The sequence below is a fragment of the Pipra filicauda genome, unplaced genomic scaffold, assembly GCF_003945595.2.
Source record: "Pipra filicauda isolate LSUMZ 115617 unplaced genomic scaffold, ASM394559v2 scaffold261_size1826302_pilon, whole genome shotgun sequence".
NCBI classification, from domain to species: domain Eukaryota; kingdom Metazoa; phylum Chordata; class Aves; order Passeriformes; family Pipridae; genus Pipra; species Pipra filicauda.
Window position 1 is genome coordinate 1,285,268 of NW_024104378.1, and position 16,605 is coordinate 1,301,872.

The window sequence follows — 16,605 nt, forward strand, 5'->3', positions numbered from 1 at the left end:
AGGCTTGCCGTTCACCCCGTTATAGGAAAGTTGAAGCGGTTATTAGCACGCGACACCAGCAAGCAAGAGCAAGGGAAAGGGACGGGGGCGAAGGTGCATTCGGTATGCACAGAAACGGAGTTTGCAGACGACTTTCTCATTGGCGTCTGTAATTTTTCTTCAGTTGATAATGCTTGACTGACTAGCCGCCGTCAGCTACCTGCTGTCAGTTTTACATGTCACGTCTCCTTAGGGTGAAGCGATTAAGCTCACTTGAGGGGGGGCGGGAAGAAGCGGTTAATGATATAAATATGTTTTCCTTAGTGACCGCTCCTATGGGTCCCTGCTGGGAAGTTACAGAAAACCGTGTCTTTGAAGGAAAAAGGATGCTGTGGATATTTTACTCTCTGGTGGCACCCGGTTTCAATGTTCGAAAAGATTTGCAGAAATCACACTGTGAATGACAAAACATGGCCACAATCATCCCTTTAATGTCACTCGAAATTTTCGAAAGAAAGGCAGGAAAACACCTTTCTGGTGAAAAACAGTATTTCTTTCCCCTGGAAGTCTAAATATGTGATTGTCCTCCGTCAAATAAGCAGCACCTCACCCAATCGCCTTAAAATCCGGAGCGCATTTTAAGGTCCAGAAATAAAAGTAACCCCAGAAAGGTGTTTTGGATACATATATTACTCCATTAGCAGATCATTATATAGAGAGATTCTTCTCTCTTTCATCATCCCATAAAAAAATTAATCGGACAGACATATGGATCACAGGTTGTTCGATAAATTTAAATCCAAACAGTTATTTTAAAAAGTCAAGAAATGAAAACACCATGCCACACAGCAACCTACAGAAATCTAGCGAGGAGGAAAAAAATCAACAAGCTCCCGCCCTCTAGAAACAAAAACAATACGTGCGATCTGTCCCTCTGCCGTAGGGCGGGCAGGCTGCGCGCACCCCGCGGTGCGGCGCGGTGGGGTGCGGAGCGGTGCGGAGCAAAGGGTCAGGGTCTCCTCGGCGGGAACGCGCGGCAGCTGGTTCTAAGGGGAGGGAAAAGAATAAAAACTGGGCAAGATCAGCAACTCCGTGCCCAGAGGCTTCTCCGGGACCCCCGCGGCAGCCCCGCCGCTTCTTTCCCGTCCCCGCCGGCGTTGTGCCGAGCCGCAGAGAGCCCGGCGGAGGAGGGGGGCAACTCGCCCCTGCACCGGCAGGTCCCTGCGGCGGCTCGGGGCTTGCCCCGCTCTCCGGGCCCGCGCCGCATTTCTCCAGACGCGCAGCCTCGCCCCAAAGCCCCCGCGCCCCCGCCACCCGCAAGCCGGGCCCCGCCGCCGCGGAGCGCGCCCTCCTCCTCCCGCGCTCCTCCGCGCCGCCCCGGGCTGCGGCGGCGGAGTTGGTACCTGCTCCCGCGGGCCCCGCCGGGGCCGTCGCACCGCGGGCGGTGTGGCGTGTGGCCCGGCGGCCGCGGTCGCTAGGAGAGCGGAGCGGGGCGGCGGAAGGTGCCGTCGGAGATGGCGAGGAGGCTGCCGGAGCGCTCTCGGACATATAACATCCATTTCCTTCCTTCCTCTCCCCTATCGATCTCATCCCCACCGCGACGGCGTTTAAACTCTTGCAAGATTCTCTAGCTTAGCACGTTTCGATCACTCTTGCACATCTGATTTCCTTCAGATTCAATCACGGCTGGAATAGGCAGAGCAGACAGACTTTAGACCACGGAACACTTAATATGTCCCAGATTTAATGTAAAGATAAACTAACTCCGCAGCACTGTTCGTCGGTGACAGGCATTAAGCATTTTTTTCTCCCCTATCAATTCAGAGCGACAGCCACTGCAGGGGAATTTTTTTCATGGTGACGAATCTTAGACAAGTTGCCATCTCTTCCAATGTGGAGAGCGTTAGTGTTCCTACTGCGGTTTCGTTTTTGTTTTGTTTTATTTTTTCTTTAATTAATTATCTTTCTGTCACATACCTAATTTTTTCAGGTCTGGAAAGCACATTTACAATTTTAACGCTGATAACCTTATTTGAAGGGATAATTTTTCTCTAGGGAGTATTTATTAGTGAGCCCATTCCTCACATTCTCTGACGAAACAGCTATTGAAATTAGGAACAAAATTGCATTTTACGGGTAGGTAAAATGCGATAGTGGAAACGCTTATGTCTCCTAAATGGCAGCTATTTCCGTTTTAGATTACGATCAGAAATCTCAGCTGTGCCACTCGACGGCCCGAACAGGACCTCCAAGGCTGTGACACAGACGAACCACACCACGAATTTCCTTCTCTCTGTTGCCCAAAACAGTGAAGTGAGTTTGAGATCCCAGTCCCCTAACAGTGAAATTTGCCCCATTTTTTTTTTTACAGTTGGAGAGTTTCTCTTCTGTTTCTTTCAACGGAGCACCTCACTCCATTTATTTCTGAGGGAAAAAAAAAAAAAAAGAAAAAAATGCCTCAACAAGAGAAGAAAAAAAAAAGAAAACACAACAAAAATCTCAAAACCTTTTTTCATTTCCCTGAACACGCAAAGAAAAGAATATCTGTTCCCAAACCTTTAATAGTTTTACTCACTGGAAAGATACGAAAGAGTTTTCCCCGTAACTATTCTATGCACCTGAATATAATTATTATTAAAGTTGCTGTGGCTGGATGCATCTATGTTCATACAAGGTTCAGCTTAATTCTTGTTTTATTGCAGCCTCGGCGATAATGGGTTGGGTTTAGAGTGGGTTGTGGATGCTACGCTAGAACCTCTCTGCAGCCAGAGTTTGAATAACAACGCGATGAATCTCCGAGCGCACAGCCGAGTAACACCAATAATTCCTAATCCTTAACGCAAGACAGGGCACAACGTCATTTTTGAACGTCCGAACGGTTTTCCCGACCGAGACACTGCGCTCCAGGAGAGCTTCCCTTCCCTCTGAGTTTCGGGGGGAGACGCGAATGGGGGGGGGGTGGGGGTGTCTCATTAACGTTCATTGCGGGGCGCATCTGCCGCGGGATGGGGGCACGGGGCTGTTTCGGCCTGGGCGGAGGCGGGCGCGGGACGGTGGGGCACCCCCCCTTCACCGCCCGGCCGCCGCGGCGGGGCCCCCTGGAAGGGCGGCGGGGCCGGGGCGGCGGGGCCGGCGCGGCGCTGATTGGGCTGCGGGCGGCCCGGCCGCACCGCCCCCGCACCGCGGCTCCGCCCGGCCCCCGCCGCCGCAGTGACACTAATGAGCGAGTTCTTCCCACAGGTCTCCTGCCTGGAAGTGCTGACAGATCAAGGCAACAAATTTCAATTACAAGCCCTAATTTGTGTCCGCAGAGCGTTTGTTACCCATGTCAGTCCTGCCTGCCCCATCAGACAGGGCAGAACGTGGAGGAGGAGAAGGAGGAGGAGGAGGGGGAGAGAAGGAACGCATCTGCAGAAAGGAATAGATTTTTTTTCCACTTTAAAAAAACCCCAAAACAACCCCCCCTCAAAAAAAAAAACTTGGCTGATAACTCGGATTTAAAAAGAAAGGCGAGGAAAAGTCCCAGCCCCTTGCCTGCGCGGTCAGGAGGAAGGGAGGGCGGCCGGCGCGGCGGGCCGGGCGCGGGTGCCGGTGTCGGCGGCCGCGGGGCGCCTGGATGCGCGGGCTGTAGGGTGTCGGGCATGGCCGACAAGCGGCGGTCCTCGCCAGGCACCACCATGAGCCTCAAGGCTCACGCCTTCTCCGTGGAGGCTCTCATCGGGGCCGAGAAACAGCAACAGCAGCAGCCGCAGCAGCCGCCGCGGCAGCCCAAGCGGCGGAAACTGGGCGGCGAAGACGAGGCGGCGGAGGACGAAGGGGGCAGCGGCTGCTGCGCCAAGAGCTCCCCCGCCGCTGCCGCTGGCAGGACCTGCGGCGACATGGACCTGGGCTGCGGTGCCCGCGCCCCCGCCGGTGAGTGCCGCCCCGCGCCCCGCCGCTGCCCGCGCCCCCGCTCCTCGGCTGGGCTGGGACTCCCCTTCCCCAGACGCTACTGCCGCTCTGATTCCCCGTTATTCCTTCTGTCTTTCCACGCTGCATGGGCGCCCGCCACCCCTCCCGCCGGCGCTGGCGGTGGGAGCCCGCGGCGCTCCTCGGCCCCTGCACGGAGCAGGGCGGCTGCCGGCGGGGCTGTGGGTGCCGCAGCGCGGGGCAGCGACGGCGGCGGGGCCTGTTTCCCAGGGAAGGAAAAAGCGCTTATACAGTACATAAATGTATGTGTGCTGCTAAGAGTGCATATGCAACTACGTATATAACTATGTATGCATATACATATATATACACACACACACGACGCACATATATGTGCGTGCAAATAACTGTGTGTGGAGGGGAGCGCCGTTTCACGCTGCGGGGGCAGAAGTCCGTGGCCAAACGAAATGCGTCGCCGGCTCCGCACCGCGGACTCGCTGCCGCCCGCCTCGGCCCGGGCCGGGAGTGGCTCGTCCCCGAGCTGAGCGTCGGGGACCCTCCGGCAGCGCGGCCGTCCTGGGGCGGCCCCGGCACTCGGGTCAACCCCCGCCCCGGATCCAAGGATGCGGCCCGGGCCCGCTCCGGCGTACTCGGTCGCTGCCGCGGGGCGCGGCCTCGGGTCGGCCGGGGCTGAAGGGAGCCTCCTGGTCGCGAGGTCCGCGCTCCCCCGACCCTCTCGCTTCCTCCGCTCTCTCCGCAGGCGGCTGCGAGGAGGGTTTCCTGGCGGCCTCCCCGCCCGCCTCCCCCGGCGGCTCCCCCAAGGGCTCGAGGCCCGGGTCGCCGCTGCCCACGCCGCAGGCGCCGCGGGTGGACCTGCAGGGCGCCGAGCTCTGGAAGCGCTTCCACGAGATCGGCACCGAGATGATCATCACCAAGGCCGGAAGGTAACGGGCACCGCGGGGCCGCCACCCGCGCTCTCCCGGGGCGGGCGGGCACATCAAAGCGGGCGAAAACCGGGGGAACCCCCAGATTTACGAGGCAGGTAGATGGCGATAATATTGGATGGGCACGGGAGCATGCGGCGTTTCGGGTTTCCTGTTCATTAGGGCGAGGTCTGGGAGTGTCGTGCCCTTCTGGGGGGAAGCTTTTTCCGTTTCCAGGGGATACACATGGTAAAAACCTGGGTAGTATAAAAGTATCTGAACTTATTAGAAATTAGAAAAACATATTTTATTGAATCCATATGCTACCGTCTACATTTTCAGAGAGGCTTTATTAATGATTGAAACGCATTCTTAAACAGCACAAAGCAACATTTGTCTTAAGAGAGTCCAGTCGGAGATTTTCTGTTTTATCTTACAGGTGCACTGAAATAACAGCAAAAAACAGTTAACCACAGTCAGGTTTTTACCCTCCTACTTGTTCAGAAATGACGGAGATAAGATTTTTGTTTCCAGTAACGACTTTTAATTGATTTTTATAGATATGTGTATACATATATATATATTTTAGGACAGCAGCAAATACTAAATAAACTGGAATAGTTTTCATGTTTATAAAATACAGAAAATTATTTTATTAGCTTGCAGTCAGGTAGTCAGCTCATCAGTAGGATATTGTTGTTTTTTTAAATTTGACTTCAAGAATGAAGTTTTCTGATAAAAGGCATGCCAAACTAAGAAGGGCATTTTTATGTTAAAATCACCTCATTGGTTAATTAATCCATTTTCTCCAAAGAAGGGTCTAAATCTTCAACGTTTGGGTTGTGATCTTTTTTGTTTTGTTTTAGTGTTGCTTTGGGAGGTTTCTGGTGGTGGTGGGGAGTTAGTTGTTTTTTTTTTTCCCTCCCAGAAATGAGCTCGTAGTTTCGTTTCTGCTTTCAATAAAGAAGTTTTACTATACCTTTCAAAGACAGAGTAGCTCTCGCACTTCACCTTTAGTAAGTTGCAGACAGGAAGTCCCGTCTCAATAAAGACCATATTGTTGGGTTACGGCATGGCACATTGGCTTTTATAACTGCATCCTTGCGGTGTCATAATTGTATCACCGTGGATTTAGCTTTCTAATTTGCTGATATTAGAACGATTCACCATTTTCTACTATGAGTTGAATCTTCAGTGGCAATTTGCCTTTCTGTACGACTTGGTCTTCCTGAGTGGAGGTGGTGTTTGCGTATCTCCAGGAATACATTTCTAACTAATATCTCAAACGGGCTTTAAATGCGTGTACTGCTAAGGTAAAGTCTCAAAACCAAATGATTTACTGTCTAACAATAAAGTTGAAATGATGTGGTAATAGCTCTACTCCCAAAGCGTATCCCCAAACATACGAAGCATTGTTCCAGTAAATGCACTTTAGAAATCTGTTTTGACATATCGAATGGGCCATTTCATGGCTATGTAACTATAATCGTCCAAAAGGACTCTGTAGGCTAAAAGGAAGAACGAGAAAAATCCCACGAAGCGGTTACTTTTCCTAAACAACCATTCCCGAGTCTGTTTCGTATTAAAAATGACCTCTCTCTCTTTCCATGTTCAGGCGGATGTTTCCCGCGATGAGAGTGAAGATCTCAGGTTTAGACCCACATCAGCAGTATTATATTGCTATGGATATTGTGCCAGTGGATAACAAAAGATACAGGTATGGTGACTTTCAGGCAAAAGATATCTGATGCAAGCCGTAGGGAGCAAATAGGGAAGAAAATGTTAACACGGTATAAATTAGCAAAAGATCATGTTTAACTCTCTGTAAAGATTTCTATTTTCATCCTAGTGCATTTAAAAAAAAAACACAAAACCATTGTGCCAAGTGTGCAAAAGCAACTAAGATTTCTGTTGAAGCTCTTTACGATATATTTGCCTCACATTGTGTATGTACTGTTGGCAGATGCTTGGGTTTTGGCTCTCAAAGTGCAGTTCTAGTGTGGTCAGGAAATGTTACCATATTATATTCCTCATTCTGTTAGTGGGAATTATTTTCTATTAACAAATAAATAAGAAAATGTACGTTTTCTAGTGTTCATTGGCATTAACATTAATAATATTAATGTTAGTATGTTAATATGGAGGTCTGATTTAACTACGTATAAGTTTTCTTTGTCATACTTGAAATTGATTATATAATTTAATTTAAAAGTTATTTATCACTGAGATATTTGGTTCCTTAGATTAAAAAAGGGTAATGTTTCTAATTACTGTTTTTTAAAGAATTAATGGTATTATTGTCTGAAAAATAATGTGAGGAACCAAAGAGGTTGTTCTTCAAACATTTAGGAGTAGGAAGAGCTGAAACTCTCACTGTTTCGACGGTAGTCTTTTGAGGGAGCTAGTTAGACACTGCAGAAACCTCTGGTACTGTAGAAGTGCTTGCAGGATTGAGCCCGCAGCAGTTACTGTTGTGAGTTGAAGTTGTTTCGTAGGTGTTGCTTCACAAATGCAATCCCATAGTAGCCAGAGGGAGCCTGGCCAAAGTAGTTCAGCGGAGACAGGATCAGGTCTTTACCAATTGCTGGTTTGATTGTTTTAACCTATACTTAGTATAATGTAGGGAAAACCACTGCAGATTTAATTGTAGAACTAGAAATATTTCAGACCAAGACTAAAAGGTTGGTTCTGCAGGAATGCTGCTTTGTTTCCTAACCAAACACTGCCCTGTGTTTTTCCTGTACTTAACTCATTGACTTCTATTTTGTTATTTTCTCGTGTGGTGTATAAGATCTTTCTTAGGACCGTTTTAGATTTTATGTCTTTCAAAAAGGGACAGATAGCAGTGCTAAGGATGCCCAGCATATACAGTTAGGGGAGACTTTACTGACTGTACCATAGAGGAAGAATGCCTTTTTTCTTTGGACCAATGCAGTACAGTTCAAATGAAAATCTTTTCTTGCCTTGTGTTGCATGTGTGCATTTACTTAACAATCTAAACATATAATTCCTAGAAGGTCTGAGCAATTCCTAAATTCACAGAAAAAACAATGTAATAATTTCAAATTAATTAAAATGTTAATATTAAAAATTAAAAGCAGTTATATTGAATATGAGTTATTTAAACCTAATTTCATTTAAAATAATTACAGTCATAATGACCTGCACTGTCTGCCCAGTATGATACGTGGTGCTCAGCTGAAGTAACTTAACAAGAGTTGTATGAAGGGCAGTATTTTCTTAGTTGACAGATATAAATTTCTGTAGTTATGTAGTAACCACACTTTTAGCTATTTTGCTAAATATTAATATTTTACAATTTTACTTGATGTAAAGTTCATTCTTTGCTGTGCTTTTTATTACTGACTGTTAGTTTATCTCTGGCTGTTTGTGCGGCTTCACAAACTGTCTTGCAAATTTTTAAATTTCATAGACATGACAGCAGTTACATAGAGCCTAGTCTTTAGCTGACGGAGCAGATATCAAAACTAAATGTAAATGAAGAAAATTATATCTAGGTACAGATTTCTAGGAAAACTGGACCTTGTAAATACTTGGAAGCTTAAGTTGTTGCTCAAAATGTTTTATGTGTATTTATAACTTTATTTACTTTTGTGGGGAAAGCATATAAACCAAGAAATACAAAATAAATGGAAAATGTTATAACAGTGATCTGGGGCTGAGAATTTGTCCCCAGGAGAGAATTTCACCACCATTCCAGATCTTAGTTATGCAGTTTGATCTGAATTGTATGAACCGATACGTGCATTGGATCACTCAGTTTTTTGTTCCGATTATGTTGTTTTTCTAATAAAGAGCTGAATTGTACAAATATATTTGATAAAGTCTTTCTTGTTTTTATTAAAAATATAGCTGAATTACTGGAATTTTACTGTACTTGAATAAAATGACTTTCAGTTAGTGCTTTTTAAATTGCTCCGCGAAATGTCCGCCTTCAAAATAGATCTTCTACCAAAGTAGACGCTATTTTTACTATAAAATTACTTTGTCAGCATTGGCCTATCAAATGAAATACAGACTCTTGTGTTTTCATTTTTAAGCCTTTATGCAATACTATTCAAGCCAATTAAGATGGTCTGTGGAAATATCAGGAGCATAGTTTGACATACTTTCATTATTTTTCCCAATCATAGTGTTCTTTCCCTTCAATGGCTTTATTTATAGACTCTTATATTAGACTCAACATGTTAAATCTTCCAAATATGGAATTACTACTCGATTTGATAAATGAAGGACCAGATTCTTCCCTCTTTGCTGATGCCTATTCAGAGCAGAGCTGTAGCAATCAATGAACTGACACCAGCTTAAAGCTCAGTGTGGAGTATTAAGACTGATTGATTTTAGGAAGACTTAGGTCAAATCAGAGCATGGTTTTTAACCTCGTTTTTGCAGGTGCCAGAACTATGTTTTGAAACTAAAAAAATTACTTTTATTTACGTAGAATTATGTCCTTTCATGTTTTGATAATTGATGGGTTCTTGCTGTATGCAAGGGCCCTAATGTATTAATACTGAATGGATCTGATGAATTATTTTGTGGTTATAGGTATTTGTTTTCCTTTTGTAGGTATGTTTATCATAGCTCCAAGTGGATGGTCGCTGGTAATGCTGACTCCCCAGTACCGCCTCGCGTTTATATTCATCCTGATTCACCCGCTTCTGGGGAGACATGGATGAGACAAGTGATCAGCTTTGACAAACTGAAGCTTACCAATAACGAGCTGGATGATCAAGGGCATGTGAGTACTTGCTCTTCTGCAGTATTATATGTAGGCGCATTGCTCAGCCCTGAAAGGCTCTGACGTACAGCTTCAGGGTGCCAGAAATAGGCTTGACTTTTCGAAGTTATTTTGGAATTTTACTGTCCAGGTCTAAAATCTGCTTACTTTCTGCTCCGATAATTAACTGCTTATTAGACCCTGCTGTTTTACTCCCCCGCCCTCAAAAACAGAACTCCTTCTGCACAGTAAGACTTTACAAGGTTAAATTGCCTAATACAAAGGGGCAGAATTGCTCTCATGTTTTCCCACCGAGCGTGTTACTTGCAACTTCTGCTCTGATCGAAAAGGACGCTTAAATTCACAAGTGGCTAGAAGAAACATTAATAGTGTGTAATAACTTCACATGAATAAAAATACACTTAAGTATTTTCTTAACCTAAACATTTGTGTGAAATCCCACGAGGTGTTAATAATTGCAGTCAAAAACGAACAACATGGGAGCTGGGTTTGCTCCGATGATGATTTATTACATACCTTATGAAGCAAGACCCTTTCACAGCTGAGGCTCATTACTTCTGAAAAAACTGGCGAAGACGTATGCAGTATGAGTGTTCTGTTTGCAAGTTCTAAATTGTTTAGTTATGACATTATCTAATGTGACAAAATGTGTTATGTTAATATTTCCTTTTCTCTTCAAAACTGTTGAAACATGACAGATGTAAGCCAGTATCATTCCAGCAATCCCTAAAATAGTTTTACTTGACACCTTAAGAAATAATTAAAAAAGGAGAATTGTTTTTAGTCAGGATGAAGTCTTTGATTTTACAAACTCCCATAATAAATGGCAAATGTTGGCATCCTTTCAGAAGGAGCATCAAGTTCCAAATGGTAGAGTTTTAAGATGTTGGAGGCAAGTTTCGAGACAGGATGTGGATTCCATTGTCCTTAGCATAACCCGATTTATTAACCAGGATAGTTTCTGCTTCAGGGAAGGGAGTGAAAGAAAACGTACCTGGAACAGAGTACAAAGATACATGCATCTTTTTGTATAGCTGTAACTCTGTGACACTGAACCAGGTATTTTGTTAATGCATAGTCTAAGTTTAAGTATGAGATTTTTTTCCCCCATTTGTGTTTGCCAATGAGATTAACAAAGGCAGGAATATAAGAGAGTGGCTGAGCTGAGGTAGCAAATACGATAACAAAGATAAAAAGCCTTCCATTTGTATAATAATATTCATAATTTTATTTTATTCTTCCTTCAAAGAAATGTGGGGGTATTCATGTCTCTTATGTTAGCAGTGCTTTTCTTTAGGCTAATAAGAAAGATGTTTTATATTGCTTCTTTCCAGAATTACAATTAGGGAGTGTTATTTGGCAGTGTCCATTTGAGTCAGGATTAGCACACTAAGTTCCCTTAGTTTCCCCATCATTTGTGTATTTGTGACTCCTCTTGAGTGGGAGTTGCTTTCTCTGAGTCGTGAGTCTATTATAAGGGCTCTAAAAGTGAAGTGGATGCAAATGGGTAAAGTGTTGCTTTTCCACCAGTGAGCAGGCCAGCTGGTTTGTGTACTGCCTCATTTCAGAAGGGAGATACATGGGTACTGTGGCCTACCCATGCAATTGCAGTTGCAAACTGCCCTATGATGAAATCTTAGCTATGCAGAGAATTGTATTACTGTATTTTTCCATTCTAGATTTTAGCTTTGTTTTTGTTCTGAACTGAAACCTGTGTAGTGTATGCAGCACACCATTATTCATAATATGAGGGGATATAAATTTTCTGGTCTTTAGTTAAGTATTTCGACTTGGAAATGAGTGAAGCAAAACCCGAGTGCAGCGATTTGAGACACATTGAACTGATTCAGAGCTATGGCAGTGTCCCTCCTTCCCAAAGTAGAAATTTAAGTATTAAAATAAAAGGACAAAAGAAGGATGACTGTAAAATAATTTCATATTTCTCAAATCTGGGAAATTGCAAACATGTCATTCATAATTACCAGAAAAGGCAAAAGCAGAAAGCAGAAAAGTGTCTTTTCCAATGGGTACATTTTTTCTTTTAAAGCTATGGCAGTGTGGAATGCTGTATTGAAAAAGCTGTGTAGCCTCTGAATGCCTCTGGCAATAATGGAAAACGAATAATCATATTTTGTGATGAACATGAAAAGCAATTGTTTCTCATAAGCAGGAAGGAACCATTTCTCTCAAGAGGCTACCAGGGGAGGGATGAGGAATTAGAAGAACCAGGGGTCAAGGCTCTACTGCCCCTCCAATATTTGTTCTTACATCAAGTGTTCTGACTCTTCCACTCCTGTATGGGACACGAAGTATATTTTATATTATTAGAAAGTGAGTTTTCTCCTCTCCTACTTAGGCAGAGTGGCTCAGAGAAACCTTGGCGGGGTCTCTACCAAGCAGTGTTGGGCTTTAGTTCTTTGGGTGTGCTTTCCCTGCTCTCTGGTTCTGGTAATTTAATCCTTGCTGAAATTGTTCCTTTACTCTTCCTGTGCTCCTCAAAGGCATAAACCTTTGCAGAATTTTTGTGTTAAAATCCATGGGGTAGGTTTTGGTCTTGTAGGGAGCTTGCATGACAACAATCCAGAGCCTTTTTACCTATGTTAGAGTATTAACTGTCAGAATCTGTGAGAGAAGTGTGGGAATGGGGACAGTATTTGCAAACAGGCACTGAGTAGTATTCTTAAGCAATATTTATGTTGTGGTAGTAGTTCCAGGTGGCCAGCTGCCCTTGCAGTGTATTGCTCGGAGGTTAGCATCTTGTGAAAGGAGATCAGCCATCTCTAAGATGACTTGCTTTGCTGCTCAAGTGCTTTCCAGTCTCCTTGTTGCCTGCTGCTGTTTTCAACGGTATTTTGAGTGGGAGTTTGTGCGGATGCAATTTTATAGCTCTGTTTTGAGGAGAGATTTTGAAGTACATCTGCATATAGGACACTGATATATGGGTTTCACTTGCAGGCTTGAGAAGATCAAGCAAAATTTGTAAGGATGTGTTTTCCTTGTGTGTTTTTGATCTCAAAAGAAAGTTCCAGGGTGAATTCCCTACTTTGGAAATACTGTGTTCTTATAGAGACATTAAGACACACACTGTGGCTTTTGTGTCTTTCATCTAAATAGTGATGGTAAGGAAAAGTAAAGCTGGATTTTGCAGTTGTCACTGAGAAGTGGAGTAGTGCATGGTCTGGATGCTCTTTTTTAATGCCTTTCATCCCTCTCTCATTTGTGGACTAAGTGCTGCATTGTAAAAGCAGTCTCTCCCTCCGGCTGGTTAGAGCTGGCTGATTTTTCTGTTTCAATGCAGTTTTTAATCTGAATTTCAGTAGAGGGGAAAAGTCAATATTTTTTATGCTATTTTCCATGCTTTTCAACTGAGTATTTTTTGATGCAGAGGAACATCTTTTAACTTCTAGTGAAAATGAGGCTGTTAGCGTGTTAATTGTTCCTTGGTGGTTGGGGTGGTTTTTTTTCCCCATTTGAAAGTGGGGCGAGGCTGGAAGCAGAGGCGGACTGTTACTCTGCCCAGACTTGGCTCCAAGTAGTGAGCTCTGCTTACAGTCAGTGGGTAGTTATATATTCTTGTCACAATGAAAAGCTGTGAAACATCAGCATTTGCACTTGCAGATTTTGTCCTAGTCAAGAGGAAATCCATACTCCTCAGCCCCACACTTCCGTGACTGCAGAAAGCCTGATTGCATGTGCTTTGGAGAGAGGATGAAAGAGGATTTTTAGTAAAACCAGCAGCAAGGACCACACTGGTGGTGGGGAGGTAACTGTGTAGTCTTGGCACTGTCAAGCTGCCTGAGGATTGGCATCTCCCCTGTGAAGGAGCATTCGGCTCTCACTTGTTCTGGCTGTGATGGTTGTGCTCATGGTCAGATCTGAGGCCTCATCGTGGCAGCAGCTCTCAAAAACCATGTTGCAAAGGTAATCCCAGCTTTGTGCGTGTACAGGTGCTTTTGGTCACCTTTGCTCTGCCACCTACCTGTGGTCTTCCTGCTGCGGCATTTTCCGTCTGATAATGATTTCTTGGCAGCTGCTGTGGCCAAAGTTTAATTTTACTTTTGGTGGGAGAGGTTTATTTCCCCATGAAGTTTTTTTTGGTCTTGCCCTGTGAGGGGTTTATAGAGAGAGGCAGGCTTTTCAACTGTGAGTTGAAAGTAATGCCAGTTCATGTTTGGGAACACAGTGGGTCTTCTGATTGGTGTTTTTGTTATTGGATTTTAAGGCTATGAAGGGAAAGTTGCTGTTTCTGAAGCTAAACTGTTAGATCCCGTTTTTGCTTTTAAATGTGCAAGCACTGTGAAATGAAAAACCGGAATCTCCTTTTCCTTAGCTTTTTCTTTGCAGTAGCTTAGGTGATGCTTAGAATAATACAACTAAACTGTTTTCGGAGTGGATGTTTCATCTCCCTCTCCTTTTATGTCATATCTTTGTAGTGTTGCTCTTTAATTCACCAGGGCTTTGCAATTATGTATTATTTATTTAGAATTCAGAGTCCTTCTGATCATTAACAAAGATTCCATCATTATAAGGCATAGTACAAAATCAATTAAAAAAATTTATTGCTTTGGATTTGCTAGCTGCCAGCAGTGTGTCAGTGCAGGAAATTTTAGTATAGGACAGAGGCCAGACAGGTTGCTCTTAAGAGATGCCACAGATCAGTTTAGCTGTAATAGCCACCCAGATAAGCAGTGGGAGGTGTTCCTCTCCATGCTTCTTTGATTTCCCTTGTTCAGCTACATGAGCAGAGCTGTTTGTAGCTGCCAGGGTTATCACTGCTGTGTGGGCAAGTGGTGGTTTGCACCACAGAGCTGATGGGGTCAATCAGTTTGTGTGGGAGCAGAACATGGCATGCTCAGTGGCACCTAGGCGAATGGCAAGGCAAATAGCAGTGGGTTTGAACAGTGAAATGCCTTTCGTTGATCATTTCTTTTTCTGTTGCACCAGTATCTCCCATGGTATCATTGGATATTCATAGGAAAACAGGGTCAGGAATGTCCTGTCCTCTCTGCATTTTCATTTTGTAGATATTTGCCAGTGGAGAGTTGAAATGAGTGTTGTAAAAGAGAATACACGTTTGCACGATAAAAAAATCTCACTCTGTTCAAGATTTCAGAAACTGGAAAAAGGCTTCGTATGAGAACATCCATAGGGCACTCCCTGAGCAAATTAATTGGAGCCTGTGATGTCATTTTCAAAACCTTACTCACAGGCTAATAAAACCCCCGATTATGCAGAAACTTGGCTTATCCAAAACAGGGTCATGTCATCTGGCCAGGACCAAATATATTAAACTGGCCAAACTCTAGTTTATCCAAATAAATGTAATGTCCTCTATATCATTTGGATGAATGAACTTCCATGGTGTCTAGCATAGAGGCTCTGTTGAGTACTTGTGCACACGCACATTCTGAGGCTACTCAAGGAGCAGGAAATTAAAAAGCTTCCCCAGAATGTTGATTAGAATGTGGTTCCACAGGCCAATAGCCATAGGACTATTTATTTATTGAGTTACTAATTTCTTAAGGCTTCCAACAATAATAGTTGAACTTCCAATTTATTTTTTTTCTTGAGATCTTCTATTTTAATAGTGGTTAGCCGAAGCGGAGTAAAATAGAGGAAAAATTCTGTATTTTAAATCTCCTCTAAAATTTAGGTGCAGTACCAAAAGGTTTTTTTGTGTTTAATTTTATGCATTATGAGTTCATATACTTCTATAATTTATTTTTGATTTTTTGTATGCTGGGAGGGGTTTGTTAATGGATATTCATTGTCTGTATTATCAATCTAGTTGTTATTAACACTTTAGGGGTTTGGATTTTGGTATCATTTTACTCTCAAGTTTATGCTTCTTCAGAATGTGAGAGTCTCAGCTTGTGTTCCAGACAAGATTTGTTTCTAGCCTTTGGAATACAAGGAGAAAATATTGCTCCACTAGCATATCCCAAAGGTTTCAAAAACAAAAGGCAAATTTCTGCTGCTGTTAATCTGTTAGATCAAATTCAGACTTCAGTGGAAAAAAGTGACAAAACTTTGATAATTCCAGTGGGACCTGGACTTCACTCTGGGTTTGTCTTTTTTTTCTTTCTTTTTTTTTTTTGAGTCAGTTTCAATTAAGCCAGTCTCTGAATTTGGAGCTCCTGAGTCGTAATTTTTAAATGCTTGGGGTTGGCAATAACATAAATGCACAGGGATTAGACTACTGTAATAAGAACCTTCAGAGGTAAAAGAAAACATTTCATTTCCAGTAAGTGGCATGGTAAACACATACCATTAATCTGTTCCAAAAAGCTATTAGTCTTGTAACAGCAGGGCGTCCTTTCTAATAAATGTTATCTTTTTCCTTTCACGACTGCATAGATTATCCTTCACTCTATGCATAAATATCAGCCTCGTGTCCATGTCATCCGAAAAGATTGTGGTGATGATCTGTCCCCTGTCAAGCCTATCCCTTCAGGAGAAGGGGTGAAAGCCTTCTCCTTTCCAGAGACAGTTTTCACTACTGTCACAGCATACCAAAATCAACAGGTAATTTGGGCTATCTGCTTGGCACTTTACAGGCTTTTCAGAGTAGACCAGGGACATAAGAGATAGGAGAAAAGCAGATACTTTCATTATACTACTTATTAAAATAAAGTTGTGTAAACATTTTTTGTGCTGCAAGCAGCTTTCACTGGTAGCATTGCAGCAGCGCCTGGAGGCTATAGCTGAGACTTGAGGCCACATGGGCTAGATGCTGTATGTAAAAAATCATTGTTATTATGGGGATCACACAGTCTAATTATCATGTCTAATGGTGTCTTAATTATAAATACAGCACTGAAGAACAAGGCAAAGAGCAGTGTAATTTTTAAAGGGGTTTCTGTACCTTTAAGTGTAGATACATGTCTGGATAGAACTTTTAAAGCACTTTTATTCCTGACTCCAGTGCTTTCAAAACTCCCAGGTCCTTAACAGAGGTCTAAAGAAGGTTGCAGTCATTTTCATTAACTGCATTCAGCTTATATTATTAATGACAATTTATCTGGGTCCAAAGTA

At 43.7% G+C, this 16,605-nt stretch overlaps 1 protein-coding gene across 3 annotated transcripts in view; it reads left to right on the forward strand.

The window, feature by feature from the left end:
• Positions 1 to 3,451: 3,451 nt before the first annotated feature.
• TBX18 (T-box transcription factor 18) overlaps positions 3,452 to 16,605 on the forward strand; it is a 42,180-nt gene continuing 29,026 nt past the window's right edge. For all 3 annotated transcript variants that reach the window (XM_039382236.1, XM_027710185.2, XM_027710184.2), the window contains exons 1-5: positions 3,452 to 3,891; positions 4,649 to 4,832; positions 6,427 to 6,528; positions 9,399 to 9,570; positions 15,928 to 16,095. In XM_039382236.1, the coding sequence (XP_039238170.1) occupies positions 3,621 to 3,891; positions 4,649 to 4,832; positions 6,427 to 6,528; positions 9,399 to 9,570; positions 15,928 to 16,095 (897 nt within the window). In that variant the 5' untranslated portion in view covers positions 3,452 to 3,620. The remainder of the gene's footprint in view (positions 3,892 to 4,648; positions 4,833 to 6,426; positions 6,529 to 9,398; positions 9,571 to 15,927; positions 16,096 to 16,605) is intronic.